This window comes from Aulostomus chinensis, chromosome 3 (assembly GCF_037954235.1).
Source record: "Aulostomus chinensis isolate RoL2024-O1b breed Wild chromosome 3, RoL_Achi_v1.0, whole genome shotgun sequence".
NCBI classification, from domain to species: domain Eukaryota; kingdom Metazoa; phylum Chordata; class Actinopteri; order Syngnathiformes; family Aulostomidae; genus Aulostomus; species Aulostomus chinensis.
The window spans coordinates 32,498,977-32,523,119 of NC_141322.1; the positions used below are offsets into that span (position 1 = coordinate 32,498,977).

The 24,143-nt window shown below is 47.2% G+C and overlaps 2 protein-coding genes across 4 annotated transcripts; one reads left to right on the forward strand and one right to left on the reverse strand.

Annotated features, from left to right (window-relative positions):
- Positions 1–86: 86 nt before the first annotated feature.
- On the reverse strand, positions 87–4,815 carry dynlrb1 (dynein, light chain, roadblock-type 1). The gene is made up of 4 exons (XM_086200487.1): positions 4,652–4,815; positions 4,414–4,489; positions 2,351–2,518; positions 87–421 (listed from the first exon to the last, which is right to left on the reverse strand). The coding sequence occupies exons 1-4, from the start codon at positions 4,652–4,654 to the stop codon at positions 378–380; spliced, it is 291 nt and encodes a 96-aa protein (XP_086056613.1). The 5' UTR covers positions 4,655–4,815; the 3' UTR covers positions 87–377.
- On the forward strand, positions 4,730–23,237 carry LOC147268697 (protein SSUH2 homolog). 3 transcript variants are annotated; one of them, XR_015112229.1, is made up of 15 exons: positions 4,730–6,477; positions 7,792–7,924; positions 8,154–8,260; positions 11,858–11,953; positions 12,030–12,114; positions 12,231–12,360; positions 12,547–12,607; positions 12,835–12,959; positions 13,553–13,615; positions 13,686–13,765; positions 14,517–14,609; positions 20,622–20,727; positions 20,950–21,057; positions 21,158–21,349; positions 21,540–23,237. XR_015112229.1 is itself a non-coding variant. In XM_086200484.1 (14 exons), the coding sequence occupies exons 3-14, from the start codon at positions 8,236–8,238 to the stop codon at positions 21,290–21,292; spliced, it is 1,107 nt and encodes a 368-aa protein (XP_086056610.1). In that variant the 5' UTR covers positions 4,731–6,477; positions 7,792–7,924; positions 8,132–8,235; the 3' UTR covers positions 21,293–23,237. The 3 variants fall into 3 exon arrangements, 2 of the variants coding, with proteins under 2 accessions (XP_086056610.1, XP_086056609.1); XM_086200484.1 differs by having other exon boundaries at positions 4,731–6,477; positions 8,132–8,260; positions 21,158–23,237; XM_086200483.1 differs by having other exon boundaries at positions 4,731–6,477; positions 21,158–23,237.
- The last annotated feature ends 906 nt before the right edge of the window (positions 23,238–24,143 follow it).

The window sequence follows — 24,143 nt, forward strand, 5'->3', positions numbered from 1 at the left end:
AAGTGAGTTCAGCCCATTGTTGTCCTCCATATTTAGTGGAACAGCATAAAGTTACATGTTCCATGACAAACATGAAAACTCATACATGCGTGTTTTTCTCTTTAATTGCTTTCTCACACATGAATCATGGACAATCAGAACAATTTGCTGCAACAAGTAAATAATAAATACCATCAGGTGGCGGCTTCTCATTGGTCAGTAGCTCCACTGCACTTGATACAGAGCAAACATGGACGTTCTAGCATGGAATGACCAAAGAAATCACATTCAGCTGCTTGACTGACAACTGTATTGTACAGAAAATTATTCTTTAGGGACAAATGGTCCTGCCGTTTCACACAGGACGAGAGGGAGGAGTTGGCGTGATGTCACAGGTGTCAGTCTGAAGGGTTTTGGATGACGATCAAGAAATAGTCCTTATCTGGAGAGAGAGAGAGAGAGAGGGAGAGAGAGACACTTAACCCTCAAGAGGGACATTTCACGCTACAGCAGCTTAACAGTGCGAGTTCATTCCTTTTGTTCTCAACAAACCAGTGACTGCTGTTTGTCAGCACCATGTTTAATTCCACAAGGTTGAGGTGGGTTTGTAGTCCAACAGGAAGCGGTCGTCTCATGGTTACTCCAACAGGAAGCGGTCGTCTCATGGTTCCTCCAACAGGAAGCGGTCGTCTCATGGTTCTTCCAAAAGGAAGCTGTCATCTCCTGGTTCCTCCACCAACAGGAAGTGGTCATCTCCATGGCTCCTCCACCAACAGGAAGTGGTCATCTCCTGGCTCCTCCCCCAGTAGCCAATAGGATTGCTCCATGTGATTGTGGTGATTGAACCAGTAAATCAGCTCTGGTGAACAAAAGTTGATGATCTTCCAGGTTCAGTTCATCAAGATCATCTTCACTAATGAACCCTCTGATGATGCTGGAAGCCTGGATGCTACGGTTAGCAGTGCTAAGCTAACGGTAGCCTAGGGAGGAGCTACACCAGGGTCACATGACTTCAAGGTCACCACCACTAAGCTTCAGACTTCTTCTGTTCCCCCTGATGACCTTTGACCTCTTAGATCAGTGGTTCTCAAACTTTTTTCAGCGATGTACCCATTTGGAATATTTTTAGTCAAGTACAAAGCATTTTTGGTAGAAACTAAAGAGGTCCAGTGCTGTGCCATCAGTGTCTGATTTATTGAAGTTAACCAACTAACAGCAATCATCTGCTAGCCTTGGCTAATTTCTCCCCACAAAAATAAAAACACAGTGCCTTGGGTGCCTACTTTCGGTACTTCATCGGTTCTGGTTTCACCATTTTTTCACTTGTTTCTCTGTATTTTCGGTAGCATCGCTGCTGCGCTTTAGCCACATCTCCATCGTTACAGCGCGTCGTCATGGACACGGCAGGTTATTGACGAGTGATGCTGGATCAATGGGTCAAACTAACTTGGTTTGGGGAGAGGCCATTTTTTTAAGGGTATTAAAATTGAATACTGAACATAGAATTCAGTGTATGAACATACACTTGTATTTTATCAAACTTTTTATAATATAATTGTTTCTCAAGACTTCATTATTATTAGGATTACTGAATTTTTTAAAAATATATACCGGTATATATTTTTGTAAAGCTTCACGTCCCCCTGGAGTACCTCCACGTACCCCCAGGGGGACGCGTTCCCCCATTTGAGAACCAGTGTCCTAGATAATTCCAGAAATTTCTTGCTCTATCAGATGTCCTCTTCTCAACTGAACTTGTATACCAGATGCAACACAACATCTGGTCAGAGCGTCCCTCACACTTCTGTTGTGATGTCCTACGATTGGTTCCAGTCATGTGATGCCAACACTTCCTTGGCTCTCAGGGAACGACCACAGCGTCAGCGATCCTAAATTGACCAACATCCAAGTTCAGCAGTCACTGGTCAAAGAAACCTGTCCATGTTTACCAAACCGACACCACCACCAGATCAGTTCTCTCCCAGAGGCTGGAACCTGGAGATCCAAACTCTTGAAACTTCCCACTGCAGCCAAAGCCAAGGAGGTTCCTTGACAGTTGCTGGCGGCGTGCGTCCCTCTGCTGAGCCCCTGAGGCGTGGCTTCAGGGTGGAGTCAGCAGCTCTGGGTCAAACCACTCTACACGCTCTGTGGCTCTGGAAGATCTGTTTATGAGAAGCCGCTTCCAGAACTGGAAGGTGCAGCTGTGGCTCCGCCCCTCACAGCGTCAGTGAGTGTTCGGAGGACCTGAATCAGTGATGTCATTGCTACACTGAGACCAGCTGACACCTGCTTTCAACGCTTAAATTGAACGACTTGAATGAAATCTCTGCACAAGATACCCACCTCCTGTGGCCCCTCCCCCTTCACTCACCTGGGGCTATCATGATCTCGTTCTTCTTGGAGCGCACACGCAGGAAGGTGAGGTCGTTCTGGGGGTCAATGTCTCGTACGGTGCTTCGTGCCTTCATCACCAGCTGATGGATGAGGCCAGCATACTGCACCGTGCTGGAGTTGTCCAGCGTTGTCTTGATGGGGATCCCTGAGGATGAAGCCAGGAGTGACATCACTTCACGTGTCCAGCCTACGTTCATCCCTCAGAGATGAGATTGGATTGAAATTCATTTTGAAATTGTCCTAAATAAATAAACAAAAAGCTGCAAACGACTCGAATGTGACGCCAAAACCAGCAAATATGTTGCCTTTTCTCACCAGCAGGAGGCGCCGCAGCTCAGCCTGCACCAGCCGGTCCTGATGTTTCCAAAGACACATTTGACCTGGGAATGTTTAAGTTCTCAGTTTTCTAATTTCACCCTCCTCATCTCAAAAGTCCTCGACAGCAGTAAAACTCTGACTTGTTGGCTGTAGCGTTCCACGCGTTCTTGTTGTCTCTTCAAGGTTTGCTCTTTATCTTTATTTCTCGTTCTGTGTTTGCTGGGTTCCTTAGAGGGTTTCCCAGGGCTGCCCCAGCATCCAGCATAATACTGCACACACTGCATAATACTATACCGCATGTACTGCATGTTCCACACAATACTGCATAGTACTGCATGTACTGCATAACACTGCATATACTGCATGTACCGCATAACACTGCATATACTGCATAACACTGCATGATACTGCATGTACTGCATAATACTGCATAACACTGCATGTACTGCATAACACTGCATATACTGCATAACACTGCATGATACTGCATGTACTGCATATACTGCATAACACTGCCTGTACTGCATAACACTGCATAATACTGCATGTGCTGCATAACACTGCATGTACTGCATAACACTGCATATACTGCATGTACTGCATATACTGCATAACACTGCATGATACTGCATGTACTGCATAATACTGCATAACACTGCATGTACTGCATAACACTGCATGTACTGCATAACACTGCATATACTGCATAACACTGCATGATACTGCATGTACTGCATAATACTGCATAACACTGCCTGTACTGCATAACACTGCATATACTGCATAACACTGCATGATACTGCATGTACTGCACAATACTGCGTAACACTGCCTGTACTGCATAACACTGCATATACTGCATAATACTGCATGTGCTGCATAACACTGCATGTACTGCATAACACTGCATATACTGCATAACACTGCATGATACTGCATGTACTGCATAATACTGCATAACACTGCATGTACTGCATAACACTGCATATACTGCATAACACTGCATGATACTGCATAACACTGCCTGTACTGCATAACACTGCATATACTGTATAATACTGCATGTGCTGCATAACACTGCATGTACTGCATAACACTGCATATACTGCATGTACTGCATATACTGCATAACACTGCATGTACTGCATAATACTGCATAACACTGCATGTACTGCATATACTGCATGTACTGCATAACACTGCATGTGCTGCATAACACTGCATATACTGCATGTACTGCATAATACTGCATAATACTGCATGTACTGCATAACACTGCATATACTGCATAATACTGCATGTACTGCATAATACTGCATATACTGCATGTACTGCATAATACTGCATATACTGCATAACACTGCATATACTGCATAATACTGCATGTACTGCATAATACTGCATATACTGCATAACACTGCATATACTGCATGTACTGCATAATACTGCATGTACTGCATAATACTGCATATACTGCATAATACTGCATATACTGCATATACTGCATAACACTGCATATACTGCATAACACTGCATGTACTGATTGTTCTTTGTCTGTAAACAGGCTTCATGTCCGATCGTTTGAACTCGGATCAAGAGGGAAACGGTCGTGCTGCTCCGACTCAGGACCGGGAGTTCGATCCCTGTGATTCAAGCGAGTCTAAAAAAAGTCAGGTCACGTGATCAAGTCAGCCATTGTCGGTATGTAGACGGCTGTCTCACCCTCCGAGTTGACGATGATGATCCCCTGAACTCCCTTCTGGCTCTGGATCCTCTTCAGGGTCTCCTCCACTTCCGCCTGATAACAAACAAACATTAGCAGTTAGCATCAGCTCCTTCCCGATCTGACAACGCCCGGCTAGCATGCTAGCTGGCTAGCCGCTAGCATGCTAGCCGGTTGCGAGCTATTAACGTCAACTAGACAGGGGCACGCGAGCATTGGGAACTCGAAGCCTCCTACCATCTTGACGAGGAATCTGCGTCACAGGTTCGAATCCGAGATCGACTCAGTATCAGCGAAGACTGGGCTCGTTGCTGCCAGACGACTGAGTTACATATCCGGGTCACGTGTGCTGCGTTGACGACATCGCGAACGTGGAAGACGTGAAGATCCGCCTCCTGGTGTCTTCCTTTCTTTTTTTTCAAAGCGCGTGTTCATGTTCAATGTTTAGATTTCTTTGTTCTTTAAAGAACCTTTTAAACGTAAAGCTTTCTTTTTGTTTTGTAAAGGGCAACAATGTCCATGTCTGTTCTTGCGTGAGACTCCTTCGTCTGAGGCGGACGCATCAGTTCGGCCCCAGCAGCGGGCCACAAAGAGCCGTTCAGTCATGGGTCTTCAAGGTCCGGAGGAGTGGCAGTTGGTGTCTCCAACTTCCTGGAGAACTGACACTGAAGGGCCCTGGCCGACGGCTGTGACAGAACTGAAGCTTGGTTTCTGGTAGTGGTCGATGTGTATAATAATAATAATAATAATATAATAATGATCATCAACATAAGAAAGTGTTAGATGACGTCACAAACGTAATCTCTGAGCTTAAAGGCTGATATCCCACTTACTACATCTGTGTGGCGGTGACTGGAACACAACGCCAAATGAACGGCTGGACAGACGGCCTGCTGGAGGAGGGAGGTCTCACCATGACCCCCTAATTCATAACGTCATGGCTGGAGGGAGGCACCCCAACACCACAGGTGGTTCAGGCCCGAAGGAAACATCCAGAATTGATGACCGGCTGGGTTCTGACAACATGACGAGTCATGCAACAAGACCACGATGTCCACAGCGCCTCCATCAGACCCCTGCCTGAGAGGGTTAACTTTGGAACCTTCAAACAAAAAAACATTCAGGAAAGGATTTTGGAAATTTAACACAAAACTGTTACAGAACAAGGACTATTGTGACCACATGACTGGAACAACTGCTGAAATGAAAAATGACGACGCGATCTCAGGTCATATTAACAAATAGGAATTTATGAAATTTAAAATTAGGGAAATAAGAATTAAATTCAGTAAGAAACTTGACCAAAAAAATAAGGAAATGGAACTTAGTTGTCGACAGAACCCCACAGGTGCTGCAGCAACACTGAGCTGAGCTCTGAAGACGGAGGTCAACACTGGAACCTGAACGCCATCACCTTCACCTCAACAAGGCCGTGAGGTGTTGGTGAGGTGAATCAGGACAGAAAAACTCATCTTGTTTCTTTCATGCAGAAAAAAATCAACAGCAAAAATTTTTTTTAACCTAAAATTTTAGAACCAAGTTTTCAAGTTTGACTCCAAACTGGACTCTCAGTGTTCTGAAGAGGACTGTCAGATTTACTTCCTAATAGTTTTCAATGAGTCCCACAGATTGATTCCTCTCATGAAGACATCTGTGACTCCGACCTCAGGCTGAAGAACTGGAGCAGCTCAGGAACACAGCCTCCAACAAACCCAGGATCAGACGGTCGCACCAAGAACCCATGAACATTTTTGGGAAGATTGGAGGATTTTGTTGTTGGAGCTTTGAAAGAAGGCATTGACAGAAAAGAACCAAGTATGAAACAAGGAGTGAGTCAGCAGCTCTGGGTCAAACCACTCTACACGCTCTGGGGCTCTGGAAGATCTGGACCAGCGGAGGGTTCCTGAGAACCCCAGACTTCTGGAAGTTAACAGAGAACATGTTTGATATGGTAGAACGTTGAAGGAACACGCCAGGATCCTGCTGCCAGCACACTCCTCATCCATGAAACCAGGCTCATGAGGACCAGACCCAACGTCTTTGTATCATATAGAACCCTGCAGGTCAGTAGAGGAACGGAACCTGAACCCCCCAGGTCTCTACCCCCCAGCTTGCCACCCTCTCTACCCCCCAAGTCTCTCCCCCCCCAGGTCTCTACCCCCCAGCTCTCTACCCTCTCTACCCCCCAGCTCTCTACTCCCCAGGTCTCTACCCCCCAGCTCTCTACCCTCTCTACTCCCCACGTCTCTACCCTCTCTACCCCCCAGCTCTCTACCCTCTCTACCCCCCAGGTCTCTACCCCCCAGCTCTCTACCCTCTCTACCCCCCAGGTCTCTACCCCCCAGCTCTCTACCCTCTCTACTCCCCACGTCTCTACCCCCCAGGTCTCTACCCCCCAGCTCTCTACCCTCTCTACCCCCCAGGTCTCTACTCCCCAGGTCTCTACCCTCTCTACCCCCCAGCTCTCTACCCCCCAGGTCTCTACCCCCCAGGTCTCTACTCCCCAGGTCTCTACCCTCTCTACCCCCCAGCTCTCTACCCCCCAGGTCTCTACCCCCCAGCTCTCTACCCTCTCTACCCCCCAGCTCTCTACTCCCCAGGTCTCTACCCTCTCTACCCCCCAGGTCTCTACCCCCCAGCTCTCTACTCCCCAGGTCTCTACCCTCTCTACCCCCCAGCTCTCTACCCCCCAGCTCTCTACCCCCCAGGTCTCTACCCCCCAGCTCTCTACTCCCCAGGTCTCTACCCTCTCTACCCCCCAGCTCTCTACCCCCCAGGTCTCTACCCCCCAGCTCTCTACTCCCCAGGTCTCTACCCTCTCTACCCCCCAGGTCTCTACCCCCCAGCTCTCTACCCTCTCTACCCCCCAGCTCTCTACCCTCTCTACCCCCCAGCTCTCTACTCCCCAGGTCTCTACCCTCTCTACCCCCCAGGTCTCTACCCTCTCTACCCCCCAGCTCTCTACTCCCCAGGTCTCTACCCTCTCTACCCCCCAGGTCTCTATCCCCCAGCTCTCTACCCTCTCTACCCCCCAGCTCTCTACCCTCTCTACCCCCCAGCTCTCTACTCCCCAGGTCTCTACCCTCTCTACCCCCCAGGTTTCTACCCCCCAGCTCTCTACCCTCTCTACCCCCCAGCTCTCTACTCCCCAGGTCTCTACCCTCTCTACCCCCCAGGTCTCTACCCCCCAGCTCTCTACCCCCCCAGGTCTCTATCCCCAGGTCCCCCCCCCCCCCCCCCCCCGCTGAAGGTCCTTCTGTACCTCTTGGTGTTTTCCATGTGTGTATTATTTTATTACACCACGCCTTTTTTACTTTGTTTACCAATGAGAATTGAAGAAAAACCCTTCACGATCCATTTTCTGACGTTACTGTCAGTTTCAGGATCAACTCTGTCACAGCGGCGTCCCGCGGGAGGGTTCCGCCCCCTGACCTGGACCCTCAGTACATCGCCCCTTAGCGGGATGGACTGTTGATGTGGGCGCGGTCGCGTGCATCAAGTCAAACACAGGTAAACGCGCCTGGACAGGGAGCTCTCCGATATTTACTGTCAAAATAAAAGAACCAAAGGCGATCAGAAGGCTGGACCACCCGGACCTCCCTCCTGGACCACCAGGCTCAACTGGGTGCTGGAGGTTCAGGTGCCAGGTTTATCAGTGTTTTCTCTCCTTGTACTTTGATGGATATTTGATTTTATTTGTGAATCCTGAATTGACAGGCCTTTATTTTGACATGTGAAGAAGCGACGATTCGACGTCACACAGCAACTTGACGTCTTTCATCTCCGGAGTTTCCTCAACTTCAGACGCATCGGCAGGAGAAATGGGCGACCAAGACCAGGACGCGGGTGAGTACCGGCTCCGCTCGGGATTCACGGGTCGTTGAGACCCGCTAATTTGTAACTGGACTTTAATGAACCTGATACGAACCCGGAGCAGAAGGGCGGGCACTGCTGCTCTCTTGGGCCGACACCGACCGGGGGGCGGTTCTCCTCAGAAACACGCAACTTTGTATAAAGTTTATTGTGAGTGACGGTCACGTGATCAGTGAGAGACGATTAGAAGTTCCCGGAAAGGTACCTGAATTCGCGACGTCGGTGACGTGTATGACTGGGCGGCACCTGCGAGAATGCGAAGTTGGAGTCTATGTTAAACCAACCGGAAGTCCACCGTTTTTAGTCTAGATGTCAATTTTTGGCCAGTTTCAGGGTTCATATTGAACCAACAAGGGACTCCAATTCGCGTCCGGTGTACCTGGCCGGTGGTGACACCTGGCCGGTGGTCAGTCGTCACGTCCCAGGCGGTACCAGTGATTTGCCCTGACACGTGCGGCTGTCATAGCTCCTCCCGCCAAGTGCAAACATGTGCCTCGACAGGCCGTCTACTGTTCGTTCTTAGACCAGCGCCACCAAGTGTACAGGAAATCAGACGCATTCACTGAGATGTCCTGCACGGCCACTGATGGCGTCCACCTCAACCTGGTGAGGTAAGGCCATGGCAGTGAAGCCGGGACTGGGATGTTCATGAGAAGACAAGACTGCGGCGGTGAATGTTGATGGTTCACTGTAACCAATAAAACTGTTTGGAACTGGTTCACCTCCTGGCTCATGTGGACAAAAAGCGTGAGGCAGGTGAAGAAGAAGAAGACCTACGGAGAAGTCTGTTGGTGCCACCATGCAGCCAGCAGGAGCTCCAAGGTGGCGGTGAGATGCAGCTCACAAATGGTCGCCGTTGCCATGTCGGCCCCTACGCTGAGTCGAGACCAGAAAAGGACCTGATATCTGAAATGAGGACGACGTGATGTCCTCACGCCAGCCCTTCATTCAACAACCAATAAGATCTCGTTTAATCACTCAAAAAAAGCTGACACTCTGTAAAACAGGACAAAAAAACAGATCCTGATTTGCTACAGATTCCTGGAACCTCGGGGTCCCTAGTTTTGGTGGTGGTGGGATTTGGGCCCGATTGGGGGGGAGGGGGACTTAGGCCCGGTAGTGGGGGTACTTGGGCCTGGCGGGCCAGCGATACACTGCAGGAAACCCTGCTTTTCACCACGGTAACCTGGAACTACAGAAGCTTGAAGTGAGCTTTTCTTCTCTGACATGATCATCAAAGACTCCAGTCACCCAGCACATGGACTCTTCACCCTCCTGCCCTCTAGGAGGCGCTGCAGGAGCCTCCGAATGAAGACCAGCAGGTACCGGAACAGCTTCTTCCCCACAGCTGTCACACTCCTGAACTCTACCTCCTGACATCTGAACCACATCAACACGAATGGACTGAACATTGCACGACTTCGTAAATTATCGATGTCGTAGACTCATATTTATAGCCTGTCCATACTTGTAGTTATAGCATATTCATAACAATATTATATATATATATGTTATGTATATAACATATATATGTTATATATATAATATATATATTATATTTATAACATATATATATGTTATACTGTTAACATTTATACTTGCTAAGCTCTTCTAGATGGATGCAAACTGCGTTTCGTTGCTCTGTACTTGTGACGTTTGCAATGACAATAAAGTTGAATTCCATTCTGAGGCCCTGGGAGCCTGAACACAAATCTGAAACCTGCCACCTTCCTGTTTGCAAGGAATTTGAAAGAATTTGGCCCGAACGTTCAGCGACTCACACAGACGTCTACCCTTCCCTCAGGTCACAGGTCGTTCAGCGACATCATTATTGAGACTGTGTGGCACCTGAGTGTGTCGAGAAGGGGAGGAGCTCTCTTGCGTCCTCCATCGCTGATACTTTCCTCCCTCAGATGGAACTATTGTGACCACCATGGATTTTTACTGAATCAGGAAAGCACGGCTGGTGTTGTTGTGTTGCCATGACAACACATGGTGCCTAGCAGCAGCTATTGTGGATATTTGTGTTGCTGGACGCCGTCAGCCATTGATATGTGCTGGTGAGGGAAGCAGCTACTCAGCTGACGTTCCCGCTGTGATGATCGGCCATCTGCTGACTGGGGAGCATCCATGTCATTATTTTGTACATCAGCCAATCAGACGTCGCTATCGTGACGGGAAGCTTTATCATCATCCAGCAGGGAAATACAATGATTCTGCAATATGTTCTTGTCATCTGGCACATTTTTCTTGGATGTCACTTTACTGGTGTTGCATCTGTGCACCAGATGGAAGTCACAAGAAGTGGTGGCAGCCACGGCAGCAGACCTCAGCTGCCTTCGTCCTGCAGCCGGAGCTGTGCGGCTACCCAGTGAGTCGCTGCTGTAGCATGGCAGAGAAGTTGAGTGACGCGTGCCAGGCATTGACTGAGAGCCTGAGGGATTTTACCTGTGGCCCAGACATCACTGTTGGAAGCTCACCTGCCCAGCTTCAGTCCTCTGGTCACCGCAACGCTCAGCTCAGATGGGTGTCATCCACCCATCCAATCATCATCCACTCATCCATCCATCATCCACTCATCCATCCATCATCCACCCATCCAATCATCATCCACTCATCCATCCATCATCCACTCATCCATCCATCATCCACTCATCCATCCATCCATCCATCATCCACCCATCATCCACCCATCCATCCATCATCCACTCATCCATCCATCCATCATCCATCCATCATCCACTCATCCATCCATCCACCCATCCATCATCCACTCATCCATCCATCCACCCATCCATCATCCACCCATCCATCATCCACCCATCCATCCATCCACCCATCCATCATCCACCCATCCATCATCCATCCGTCCATCATCCATCCATCCACCCACCCACCCATCCATCCATCCATCATCCATCCATCAACCATCCATCATCCATCCACCCATCATTCATCCATCCACCCATCCATCATCCATCCATCATCCATCCACCCATCCATCCACCCATCCATCATCCACCCATCCATCCATGTTCCCCCTCTCCTCCTGTTCAGGGTGGTGGGGGTGGAGCCTATCCCAGCAGCCTTCCCCCTGGACAGGTCACCAGTCCATGGCAGGGCCAACACATAGAGACAGACAACCATTGGCTCTCCCAGCCACGCCTACGGTCAATTTAGAGTCTGGATTAACCTGGTCCCTCTTGATGTCTTTGGACTGTGGAGGAAGCTGGAGTACCAGAGAGAACCCAGCAGGAACAGGGAGAACATGGAGACTCACCCAGAAAGACCCCGTGCTGCAGCCGGGGCTCCACCCACAACCTTCTTGATGGGGGGCCACAGGGAGGACCACTGCTCCACCCACAACCTTCTTGATGGGGGCCACAGGGAGGACGGCTGCTCCCCCATGAGGTCCTCTTTGCCACCATAGATCAACAAGTGGTCTGCTGCTGATCTTCATTCTTCCTGCCACCTCACGTGTGATGAATTCTGGATTCTTCTGCCTACTGGCTTGTTGCCATGGAGAGCAAAGCAACAGGAAGTCACAGATCTCTCTGCCTCTCTTCCCAGACATTTTTGATCCCAACATCCCAGAGGAGGGTCCATCAGCGCCCCCTCCTGGCTGGCTGGACGACATCCATGGATATCAGGCTCCCAAAGGAGGAGGTGAGTCTTTTGATTGTTTGTACTTCTTCCTCTCCTTTTCCTCTGATCTCATGTTCTCATGTCAACATACATCCAGAGGACGACAATCCCCTGTACCCGCCCCCCCCGGCCTACAGCCCCCAGCCAGAACTCAACAGGAACACACTGGTGCCCGACGTCAGGTAACACCCATTTTACCAATATTGAACTCCTTGCTGATGGTGCTTCGCTTCAACCAGACAGATGTAATTGTAATCAGATTATTTTAATGAGCGGCAGAGGTGTCCGTGGGTTTCAGGGTTCCCGCGGTGTCGGAGGATGTGGCTAGAGATGCCCTGCTAAAGTTTGTGGAGTCAAAATGGAGGTACAGCTCCAAACCTGCCAGGAACCTCACCTTCAAGGAGCTCAAACCCATCACTGTGTACCGGGTAGGAACCTGTCCAGGCCCAAACTCCCACCAGCATGGTGCTGAAGAATTACTTTTCAAAATATGACAAGATGAGTTTGTGGAGTCGAATAAAAGAGACACTTGACAAAAGACTTTATTTATGATGATGATGTGTCACAAGACTGATGAAGCGAAGTCATAACATCTGCTCCACTTTCCTCCGCAGTATCGACTGGAGACCTACACTGAGACCAGAACCAGTGCCTGGCAGTTTGAACCCTATAATGGTACATCAGAAAAACCTCAGAATGTCTGTTGCCAAGCAACTAAAGTGCTTGGTAAAGAAGTCAGTAGGCAGCACAGAAGACAGGAGGTGAAAACTAGAGAGCTGAAAGTTGTCAAAATGAGTTGCAGATTTGTTGATTAAGGAAGTGATGTGAAGATGTCCGCCTTCGCAAGCCGCTTCCTTCACGCTCCTCTTTACCAGCATCACTTTGGTTCCTTCGCCCAACAGGTCAGCAGGTCGACGGTCCTCTGCAAGGGGTGAGTCCCCCACCCTGGGACGTTCCCGTGGCAATGCCTTCCAGATACACTGACATGGTGGAGAAGACCCGTGTGCCGCACTCGTCCTTGGTGAAGGTACATTGATGCAGTAGCAGTCTCTGAGATGAAGGTTATTAGTCTGTACCGCAACATGGTTCTGCTGTCTGCAGCATTTTGTTTGACGTGTTCCATGTTCTGAAATGTTCTCCTGAAGATGTAAACATGTTTAAGAGGCAATTTTTTTCACTGTTTAATTTATCTGATATAATTTTGGGGAGATAAACTATAATGAAACATGTAGAATATGAAAAACTACAAATTGGTTTCACTTCCAGCGAATGGTGCTGAAGAGTTGATATAAACTGAATGCCTCCACATGTGTGACGCGAGACCTCATGTTTAGGTTCTGTGTGGTAGGCTAACACGGTTTTGTGGCTGTGGACAAACCTATTCAGCCTGCTACATGTTCTGAATCCTTCACCTCATGATAGTGAGTTTGACCCAAGTGTACAAACACCAGGGGGCGCTGCACTCCTCATAGACAGCAGGGGCTGAAGACGTGCGTCCATGTTCAAAATGTCAGATGTGAGGAGGACACGTTATCTGGTATTTGTCGGCCTGACACTCAGACGCCCCATGTGGTGACTTGGAGGTTGACATGCGCCTGTCATGCTTGTGTTGTTTCACAGCCGTGTCACAAGTGCAACGGCTGTGGCAGAACTCGGTGCGTCAGCTGTCATGGCCGAGGACAGGTAAGGTCTGCTCATCTCTCCGTGGTTACCACAGGTCTGTAAATGACTCATGGTAGGTCTGCTCCTGCAGAAGCGTTGCACATTCTGCCATGGTCACGGACGCTCCCACAACAAGCGCTGCACATCCTGCCACGGCCGAGGTCGCAAGAGGTGAGACACGTTCTTCCCGTGCTGCAGGCGCCATATTTATGCTTAAGACACCACCACAGGAGGCATGTTGCATGAACAAGCTCCGCCTCTCAGACTGTCAAGCGTTTGTTAATATTTTGTGGCAGGTTTTATGAAGGTCTTCTTCTGTCATTGTGATGCAAAAAAGAAACAACAGTCAGTTCAGATGCTGAAATTGTGAAAATGCAATCAAGAAAACAAATTCTTTCTGAGTCTGACTTCCAGATTTGTCTACGATCCAAGATACAATGAAAAAAATCATTTAGAGCTAAAAGCCAATAAAGTGTGTAACCATAGAAGGAGTGAGTGAATCTCCAGCTGGGCTGACGGATGAGGGGGCAGCAGGGGGGGTTCTTGCTGCCAGCACACAGACTTTTCAGGTGCAGCTTAGATGGGTGTACAGTCTTGCTGTCCTGATCTCTTTTATTCACTTTGTTCTTGCTTTTAGATGTTCTGTGTGTGTGTGTGTGTGTGTGTGTGTGTGTGTGTGTGTGTGTGTGTGTGTGTGTGTGAGTGTCATACACTTGCCCCAGGAATACAGTTGAAAATTAGCCATGAAGGAAAAATGACATATTTAGAGAAATGTTATTCATGCTCGTTGTCTCGGTCACCTTGAACTGTATCAATAAATGGAGGGTTCAGGACTCGGATGGTGAAACATGGTTCCCCCTCCAAGTTCCTCTGTGTGTGTTTATGATGTCATTGATAGCAGACAATGTGACTCCTCCCACAGGTGCATTTCCTGTCATGGATACGGACACAAGACTTGCTCACTGTGTCATGGCAACCAGAACCTACTGCACTTCATCCAGCTCACTGTCACATGGTATGCTCACACACACACACAGGTTTGCATAGCTATCCTTATTAGGACATTCCATTGACTTCCATTCATGTGAACATCCTAACCCAAGCCCTAATCTCAATCCTCACCTCAGCCTCAAACTAACTGCAGGTTCCACCTTCACTCCACCTGTGACCAGGTGTTCATGAATGAAGTTCTGCTGCATCAGGACCGCTCTTTGGTCCCCAAGAGGACTAGGGTCCTGATAAGGTAGTGTTTCAGTGACGTGTGCTGAGGTTCATGGCTGCTGAGGCGCTGACTTCATCACAATCAGATCTCTAAACATATGAAAAAAAACTGCATTTACTAATAAAAAACAGACAAAAACTGTTCTCTATGTTTTGGCTCCTGTCTGCCACAGCTTCTTCAGAGCTTTGGCTACTTCAGCGTGAACCTCCTGCTTCCATTGAAAATCCAGTTTAGAAAATTGTTTTATCTTGGAAATGTAACCCTCCATTGTGACATTACGGCCTCTCAGGAGGAGAAAACAACTGAATGACTGCACTTGACTTTCCTGACAGTAAATTGGAGCGCTGTCTCTTCTTCTGCAGCGGAGCGAGGAGGCGCAAGCAGAATCCCTGGGCTCACTAGCGCCTCCTCCGTGAGGCAGGAGAACTGCGATCCTCACCCGGCACCTTCTCGCAGCCGCTTTATGATCGCTCAGCACAAGAAACACGTTACACACTCATCCAGTTCGACAGAAACACTGTACATTCTATTCACCAGCTAAACTACAGAAATGTAGTTCATATAGCAAAAGTACTTGAACATTTTAATGGCGCCATAGAAAGAGACAGCAAGACGGTCCCTGCGTAGCCAGCAGCACAGTTAGCCGAGTCATGGCGCAGTCCCTGGGGAGGCTCAGCTGTCTGCTGCCTCACCGCACGGCTCTCCTCAGTACTTGAACGATGAATATGACAAATCAGTGATTTTGAATAAACAATAACTTAGAACTGGTTTAGTTAGAAGCAAAATAACTTTATAGTACAAATCAAAGGATAAATACAATAATGACGTTTATTTTTTTGAATTTACATTTTTTTCTTTCCATGATGACAGGTGAGGCACGGCCTCACTGGCCTCCCCTGACCGCACGTCACTGGAGTGTTTATACCAAAAAAGGTCTCCACAAGATAACAAAAACCAAGTACACACGCACACGCATGTGCACGTCAGAAAACATTTTGGGTGGGATTTTTTTTCAAACAGATTTGATTGATTTTTACCTGACCGACACACAGGGGCTCTGCATCCACAAAGATGTCAAAATACAAAAGAAGATATACCACCATCTTCAAGAAAATGGCTTCATGTAGATCATGACAGTCCTCACCCTAAAACCCCCCCTGCATCCCGCTCTGCCTGCACACCCCGCCCCGATCCCTCAGCCATCCCCGCCCACCGTGTCAGTCGCCTCATGCCCTGTGCCTTCTCCCAGCTATGTGCAGTTGAAGCAGGAGATATGAAAGCGCACTGGACAATGCTGAAGTAGGTGGCCGAAAACAACAGATAACCAAATTACAATTTAGTGCACATAAAGAAATGAAATAAATAGAAACAACACTCGAAAGATATACAGATGTAAATATAAGCATTCATAAATTGAATAATTAAAAGGGTCTACAGAAGGTGTGAATGACAGATAAGCACATTCCGCACTGACGGATCATCTGGAGGGGGTCACCCAGTCCAGGGCCAACCTCCCCTTATTTACAGAGTTCTGAAGGGTGGGGGACCATGTTCTCTCAAACCAGCTCTCATCACCTTCTTTCATGAAGTAGGCACTTCTAAGGGTAAAACTTTATCCATTTCGTGGTGCGTCTGTGTAACAGTGGGAGGTTTGTCACTTATCCATCGCTTTAAAATACGCACATAATGAAGAGGCTCGATCCACATTTAAAGACAACAATCATTTAACTGCCAACGCGCCAAACAAACCCAAACCCTCCACCCCAGCACGTGTGAACAGTCGTAACTGTTTGATTTCCGCTCCGCCTCTCCCTTACTGTTTGTAAAGCTGGGACCAAGTCCCCTTTGCCGGTCAGATGTTTTAATGCCAACCATGAAGGGTTTTCCCAAGGTGTTTTGTTGTCTCGCCAGATTCTGATGGTGTTGGAAGTAATTGGGTAATGATGGATGTCTAAAGATATCTTTTCCCATAATTAGTCAGTTTACTCAGCAAGGAGTAGTGAGAGGTGAACCACTCATCGATACCTGGTTAAGGTTTGAAAGGAGACTGTTGCCAGTCCCAAATTACTAGAGTGTGGCAGGCCCAGTCAGTATGGCCCGACCTCCTCGTTCCCACAGCAGTTACCATGTCCTGGTTCTAATTCTGGGTTGATTATTGCGCCAGATAAATCGTGAAAGGCCCTTTCTAGGTCTGAGGTTGCCTTTTTTGATATCCATAATGGTGAGACCTGTAAAGGAGAAAGCAATCTGGGAAGTATGATCATCAGTATGAGACTCATTCCACCCAGGCGAGGGGAAGGCCACGCCATCGCTCAAGGTCGTTCTTGACTGCTCTCATTGCAGGCACAAAGTTAAGTGTCCAGATCCGCAACATTAGGTGGCGCTTTGATACCAAGGTAGACAAAGTCCAAGTTGGCCCGCCTGAATGGGAAATTCCCAATTGAACTGGTGCTGCCAGAATTCCCGGGGGCATAGCCTCAGATTGTGCGTAATTGACTTTATAGCCAGATAGTGAACGTCGTCGGCGTATAACGCTACCTTGTGGCTGAGGTTGCCACGATACTAGAATTGCAATTTTCGACAACTCCATACTCAATGCCATTTTTGATACCACTGGGAAAAAATGACTAAATAACAGGCACAAAGATATTTTGATAACGTCTAGAAAATACGAAAAATAAATAACATACGAATAACATCCATTACAACACGTGGGTTAATGAAGCGCTGACGTGTGCGCCTGTCAGCATTTATCATGACTCAGTCTCTCAAGTCTCACACATTCGCCGTGTGACACACATGTTTCAGCCACTTCACACGCATGACCACGTGTTTCTCACCCTTAAGTGTCACGTTCGGTCCTGGTGAAGTACATGTTGGTATGTAGCACGTAGCCTAGCTGATGCTAGGAAAAGTGGTCGTTGATGAGTCGCCCACAACACAACGACACAACACGTCTATGAGGGAACCCCCGTTCTCCCAGCTCAAGCCCACAGACACGCTAACCTGAGGGCGCTGATCAGAACCACGCTTCATACTTGAGTGTTGTTGAACGGGAGCTGTGCTGCCACTCAGCTCGGTCTACAGAGTGGCTGTGTCCCTCAGGGGTTTGTCCAGTTGCTGTGCTACTCGACTTTGTCGCCGCTGCCTGGTAGCAGAGCTTGCTAACAGGCCTGCTGATATCTAGGACTTTGATATCTATGGAGCTTTTGCAGCAGCAGCAGCTCTGGCCATGCTCCGCCAGCTCTCCTCCACACGCTGAGCTTCTAGTCAGGGGAGGAACAGAGAGGTCGTCTGTGTGCGGCGGTGCTGGGTGAAGCTGTGTGTCAACTGCAGGCGAAGACGGCGCCATTGGTATCGATACTTTTGCAAATGAGAATCGTTTTCGAATACTAGTTTTTAGTATTGAATCATATCTGGGTATGTTTTTTTACAACCCTTCTAGTGGGTGTTTGCCTGAATAGCCCCGAGAATATCCTCACTCTTCCTGATGCATTCTGCCAGCGGCTCTAAAGTGAGGGGAAAAATAGGGGGAGCAGGCAACCCTGTCTTGTCCTCCTGTAGAGTGGGAAGGGAGGAGAGTGCACGCTGTTAGTCAAGACACAAGCATCTGGTGAATGATAAATAAGTTTTATGTACTACATATTAGTATATATCCCACATCCCACATAAACCCCCGCTCAACCCTATCAAACACCTTTTCCGCGTCTAATGATACCGCCAGGGTTCGGCATCGCATCTGCGAGGAAAAGTGTACAACATGAAGAAGTCTTCTCAAAGTGGAGCAGATAAACCTCCCCCTCCTAAATCCTGCCTGGTCATCATTTAGAAGTCAAGCTACGCAATTCTCTAATCTCCTGGCCAGCACTTTAGGAAGTATCTTGAGGTTCACATTCATCAGGCTGACAGATCTGTACTAGGGGTGTGAATCTCAGCACTGAGGACGATTCCATACACATCTCGATGCACTGCCAGCGATACGATACTTTTAACGATTATAATTTTCTGCCGATACGATGCGATACGATTTACCCTCTTCACAATGCGATACGATGCAATAATCATTTAGTTCAAGTCAATGCGATACGATATGATGCAATTTGTTGCGATATGATGCGATTCAACATGATGGAAATAAGCAAAGAAAAAAAAAGAAATTAAATGAAGTACCCTCCGGCTCAGGCCCTAAAAAAAAATGTAATTCAGTTTGGTACGACAAAAGGATTTGGCTTTGTTCCTCATGGGCACTGGCAGTAAATTCAACAAAAGTGCTGTTTGTCTTTTTTACTATGCACCACTTCATGCAAATTCTTTTTGCCATCTTAAAACAGCAACAACTTTCCTCACACTTTCACATCGTCTGTGCAATCACAATAGCAGTGGTTCTCTAACTTCTAAATTTCAAGGACCATCATAATTCTGAGTCTACAAATAGAACCAAATGAACCCATGAGTGTCCTTTGGTTCCGTTTTGTAGTTACACGGATTAGACAGACCTGCAACTGTTAAGGAATCTGAATCAATAAAATCCTAAAGGATTCCAATCCCAAACCTACATCACACAAGTGCTCTGTCCTAGTCGGGTCATGTTACAGTACATTATTGAACAACTAATGCACGGCCTCACATGGTGCAAGTAAACCATTCAATGGCCATGACACCGTCTGCCAAACTGCTAGAGTTGACTTTCTAACTGGCCACTGAGAATCAGTGATTTGAGTGAGTTCTGCAACAATAAGAGAGAAAAACAATTAAACAATAATTACTGCTGTAAAAAGTACAGTACACAGCAACAACTAAACACTCAATGAGCAACCTGAAGTGACTTTTTCAACAGTGCAATCAATGTTTCTCCGGTGCCCGGCGAGGAACTAGACGGGGAAGCGGGGAGGTGGCGGTAGACTTGTCGTGATGTGGTGCGCTCTTCTTCAGTGGGTCTGCATGTTTGTCGTGCTGCCGCTGTACGGCTTCCTAACGCGGCATTCTTTGCGAATGACGGACGTTTTGTCGCGCTTTCCGTCTTTCTTTGCGAATCCGTAGTGTTTCCAAACATACGATTTAAACGTTGCGGGTGCATTAAATATAGAAGCTTCCTCGCTGCTGTTCGCAAACGTCCATGCTGTTTTGCTAGTAGTGGATTGTTTGTGCCTCACGGCTTCCGTCCGTATGCAATACAATACGCAAAATAATGATGGTGCATTCATAGCTCCTGGGGAACAGCAGATAGGGTGAAGTTTAACATGAAGAAAACAGCGCTTGCATCGGTTTTTACCGATACCCACCAACGCATCGAGATGAATCTAGATTTCACCCATCAAGTGCATCACACCCAGTGAATGAGCCGATGCACTCGCATCGCGCACATGCACATCTATGCATCGATTAATATCGATTATTTCCCACACCTTTAGTCTGTAAGAGGCGACATATTGGAAAGATACAGAGAGGAAGGGAGATATGTCTTCCCACGAGTCCAAGCACACATGGGTCAGAGAGCCCACCTCCACTCTACGCACTGTTTTACGATACTCCGGCCCAAACACATCCGGTCCTGGTGCTTTCCCACTTTGTAGTGTGCGAATGGCATCCAGGACTTGGCTCCGACTGTTCTTCAGTGAGAGAGGGCAGACCGACCTGATCCAGGAAAGACTTCCTTAGCTTGTCTCAAGTATCACATTTCGTGGAATATAACTTGTGGTCTCATTATATCGTTAATTTTCTTTGATTCATGAACTTCGTCTCCATCACTGTCGTTTGGGCTGGGACTTTAGATTTTTGCATTTGTTTGTCTTTGTGTTTGTACAGGAAGAATAACATGGCTGACTTCATTCCAGACCGCCAGCCTAATTTTCCTGACAGGAAGTTTGAGGGGGTGAGCGGTGATCCATTCTTTGTGGATGAGAGTTTACTGGTGAGAACGGCGTTTCCGTCATGACCCTTTGGCGCCTGGCTAGCACCCACAAAGCCGTCATAGTGACGTGTTTCACACAATGCGGTTGATGTGATGTGCGAGTTGAAGATATTAACATAAATCAAATCGAAATATGGCTTTAGTGGCGAATCTGTGTGACAGTACTGCTTTCCCGTTATAGTCTTAACTCACGAGCGTCGATGTGTTCCTCGCACCCTGCAGGTTTACCCACTCCAGGGTTTCCCTGAGCAGGAGATATGCCACATGTCTGCAAAACTGATCGATGAGCACCTGAACCGCTTCAGCGCCACCAGCCGCATCCTGCAGCAAGTAGGAAGGCAACACATCTGCTCGAAATGTAGCGAGGATCTAACGTCCAGCAGTAGATGGACCCCGAACAGCGTGACCCTGACTGCGTTTGTCTCCACAGCGTCAGACCATCGAGCTGGTGCCGCTGACTCATGCCCTCTACTCCTACGGTGGAAAAGACTACAGCTTCTTTGTCTACGGACTCGAGAACAAAGTCTTCACTTCCAAATATCCGTCGTCCTGCACACTCTTGTGAAGGGAGCAGGTGGCGGGAGCTAAATCTGTCTGTCTGAAGGTTCTCATCATGAAACAGGTGACTGAAGATCAGATCAACCGCAGACATTTATTGTTCTATACTCAAATCTTCCCATTCATACTTGGCCGCCGTTGGCTCAAACCAGCTGTGATGTCACAATTCCTGCAGCTAGAAACGGTCTGTGTCATTGTGAATGAACCACAGGCACCATAGTTCCTCCCTCACCTCATGTCCCACATTTACACAGGTCAATCAAAGTTCCTTGCTCCATGGAAACGGGTGGAAAACTTGTTTACTTGAACAGCACTGCAGGGATCAGCTCGCCATGTGCCTTGTCCTGCCCCCTCCGTTTGGTGCACACAACCTCAGATCTAGATAGCTTGCTAACTAGCTAGATCTAGATAGCTTGCTAACTAGCTATCTAGATCTAGCTAGTTAGCAAGTTGCAACTACATGCTGAAATTTTGATTAAGTTTTGGATTTCAAATGTTAATTTTTTTTTATCAAGTGAATAGTTGATATATTCTTTACAACAACTCTACTGAATATATAACTTAGACATGACCCACCACATGGTTCGCTCCCGACGTTCGTTTCCAAGGCTGCTGTTGCTGCATCATGGGCTTTGCCCTGGCCATGACAACTGTGATTGGCTCATAGACGTACAAGCAAGCAAGGAATGAAATGACGATGGGTGGAGCCAGAGGTCATGGTGCCACGGAGGGACATGCTGCCATGCAGGATGAAGAAAATTCCCCAGTGGTGTTTGTGAGCTAGAACTCACTAGAAACATCACACGATGCATTCAAGGATCATCAGAAAATTGAAAATGTGATAACACTGTGTTTTTAATGGTTCTAAGGAGTTCCTCCAGGTCTTGTTAACTGGATCTTTCAGAACTCGGTTCTGCTCTGGTGTGAATTTACTCCTAAAGTTGGGATTGATTTTATTCAGGCAATCAGTCGCTTCATAAATGACAAATCATGTCAGGAAATTGGAGCTGAACATTGTGGAACAGTTCCTCTGCCAAAGTCTGATTTTAAAGGTTAATGATTTTATATTCATTTTCTACAAATAAACATCTTATACTACTTTATATATTAAATCAGTATATACTGTTTGTTATAAAGGTTTTAATATTATTATTATTACAAGATTTTACCACTTGGAATGGAAGAAAACTTATTTTTTTGTGCATTTATTGGACTAACAAGCACATTTAAAATGATTTGAGATCTGAAATCAGTTGTCAGATATATTAGTGGTTAGAAAAGCATTCATGTAGTTCCTGAAGGTTGTGGACGGGGACATGTAGACGTCAGACACGCTCACTCAGTTCCTTTAGTCGTCTTACAACTACAACTCACACTCCAATCAGCCAGTCAGATCTGAATGATGCTATGATAGAGACGTGTCACATCTTTATGCCCCGCCCACAATGGACCAACATGCGGTTATGTCTGCTCATGTGTTTGATGTAATCTAACTACCTCAAGTATCCTCAGTACCTTTACTTGTAATAAATATTTAAGAATGTTGCCTGATCAGATTCACAGATGCATGATGTCACTCTTGGGAGGCGGAGCATGTGCATGCACATTTATGATCCACTGATGGAAAAACTCCTTCAGTGGAGGTGGTGACTTTAAATGCTTTTTTTAAAAGCAGGATTCAATAAGTTTTAGAGTTAAAGTAAGTGACCTGCTGGTGATGTAGTAATTGATGTGTGTGGGGTTATCACCTGAGGGCAGCACTGTTCATCAGAGATGTTCGAAGTTATCTGAAATAACATAGGTTGGAATTCACAGTTTTCTCTAAAATTTTGATAGTTTTTGGTGTTTGAGAAGAGACGTGTGGCATTGAGGGCCTAGGAAGTTGGTCGGTTTTGAGGAGCTTCTTGGGTGTCTTTGGCATGTTGACGATTACTGAATCGGCAGATTAAATCATGCTATTAACATTTTTACGTACATATATGAGAAAAGGTTGCAAGCACATATTTAGACATAAAAGATGAAGTCCTAGTGTCGCACCTTGGGGGACCCCAACTGAAATGTTACACACTGTTTCCTATGATTCAACCACTGACTTCCGTTAGAGAGATTAAAAGGGATGTGACCTTTAACAGACAAAGTTGACCTTTGACCCACTGAATGAATGAACATACTTCCGCGTGAAACATGGACATATGAAGATTTGAATGCACTGATGCATGAACACATGACCACTGACATGTTAACACATGAACACCGACACATTAACATAGATATGTTAACACATGGGCTGCACGGTGGTGCAGTGGTCAGCACTGTGGCCTCACAGCAAGAAGGTTCCAGGTTTGAGTACCGGCTCGGGCGTGGGGTCTTTCTGGGTGAGTCTCCATGTTCTCCCTGTGCCTGCGTGGGTTCTCTCTGGTACTCCAGCTTCCTCCACAGTCCAAAGACATCAATTTGGGGACGAGGCTGATTGATACTCTAAATTGACCGTAGGTATGAATGTGAGTGTGAATGGTTGTTCGTCTCTCTATGTTGGCCCTGCGATGGACTGGCGACCTGTCCAGGGTGAACCCTGCCTCTCGCCCGTAGATGCTGGGATAGGCTCCACCCCCCACGACACTTACTAGTAAGGAATAAGCGTTGTAACATATGACATAACACATGAACACTGACATGTTAACACATGAACACTGACATGTTAACACATGAACACTGACACATGAACACATTGTCATGTTAACATATGAACACACTGATATGTTAACACATTAACATACTGATATGTTCACACATGAACACTGTCATGTTAACATATGAACACACTGACTTGTTAACACATGAACACATGGACATGTTAA

What these genes read in the sequence shown, in the direction of transcription:
- dynlrb1 (XM_086200487.1), bottom strand. An exon ending in CATCATCGTCAACTCGGAGG is followed by an intron (nt 2,519 to 4,413) that starts GTGAGACAGCCG and finishes CTTCATCCTCAG; the next exon opens with GGATCCCCATCAAGACAACG. An exon ending in CGAGATCATGATAGCCCCAG is followed by an intron (nt 422 to 2,350) that starts GTGAGTGAAGGG and finishes CTCTCTCTCCAG; the next exon opens with ATAAGGACTATTTCTTGATC.
- LOC147268697 (XM_086200484.1), top strand. Translation starts at nt 8,236, where the DNA reads ATGGGCGACCAAGACCAGGACGCGG. An exon ending in GCAGTTTGAACCCTATAATG is followed by an intron (nt 12,608 to 12,834) that starts GTACATCAGAAA and finishes TTCGCCCAACAG; the next exon opens with GTCAGCAGGTCGACGGTCCT. An exon ending in CGCACTCGTCCTTGGTGAAG is followed by an intron (nt 12,960 to 13,552) that starts GTACATTGATGC and finishes GTTGTTTCACAG; the next exon opens with CCGTGTCACAAGTGCAACGG.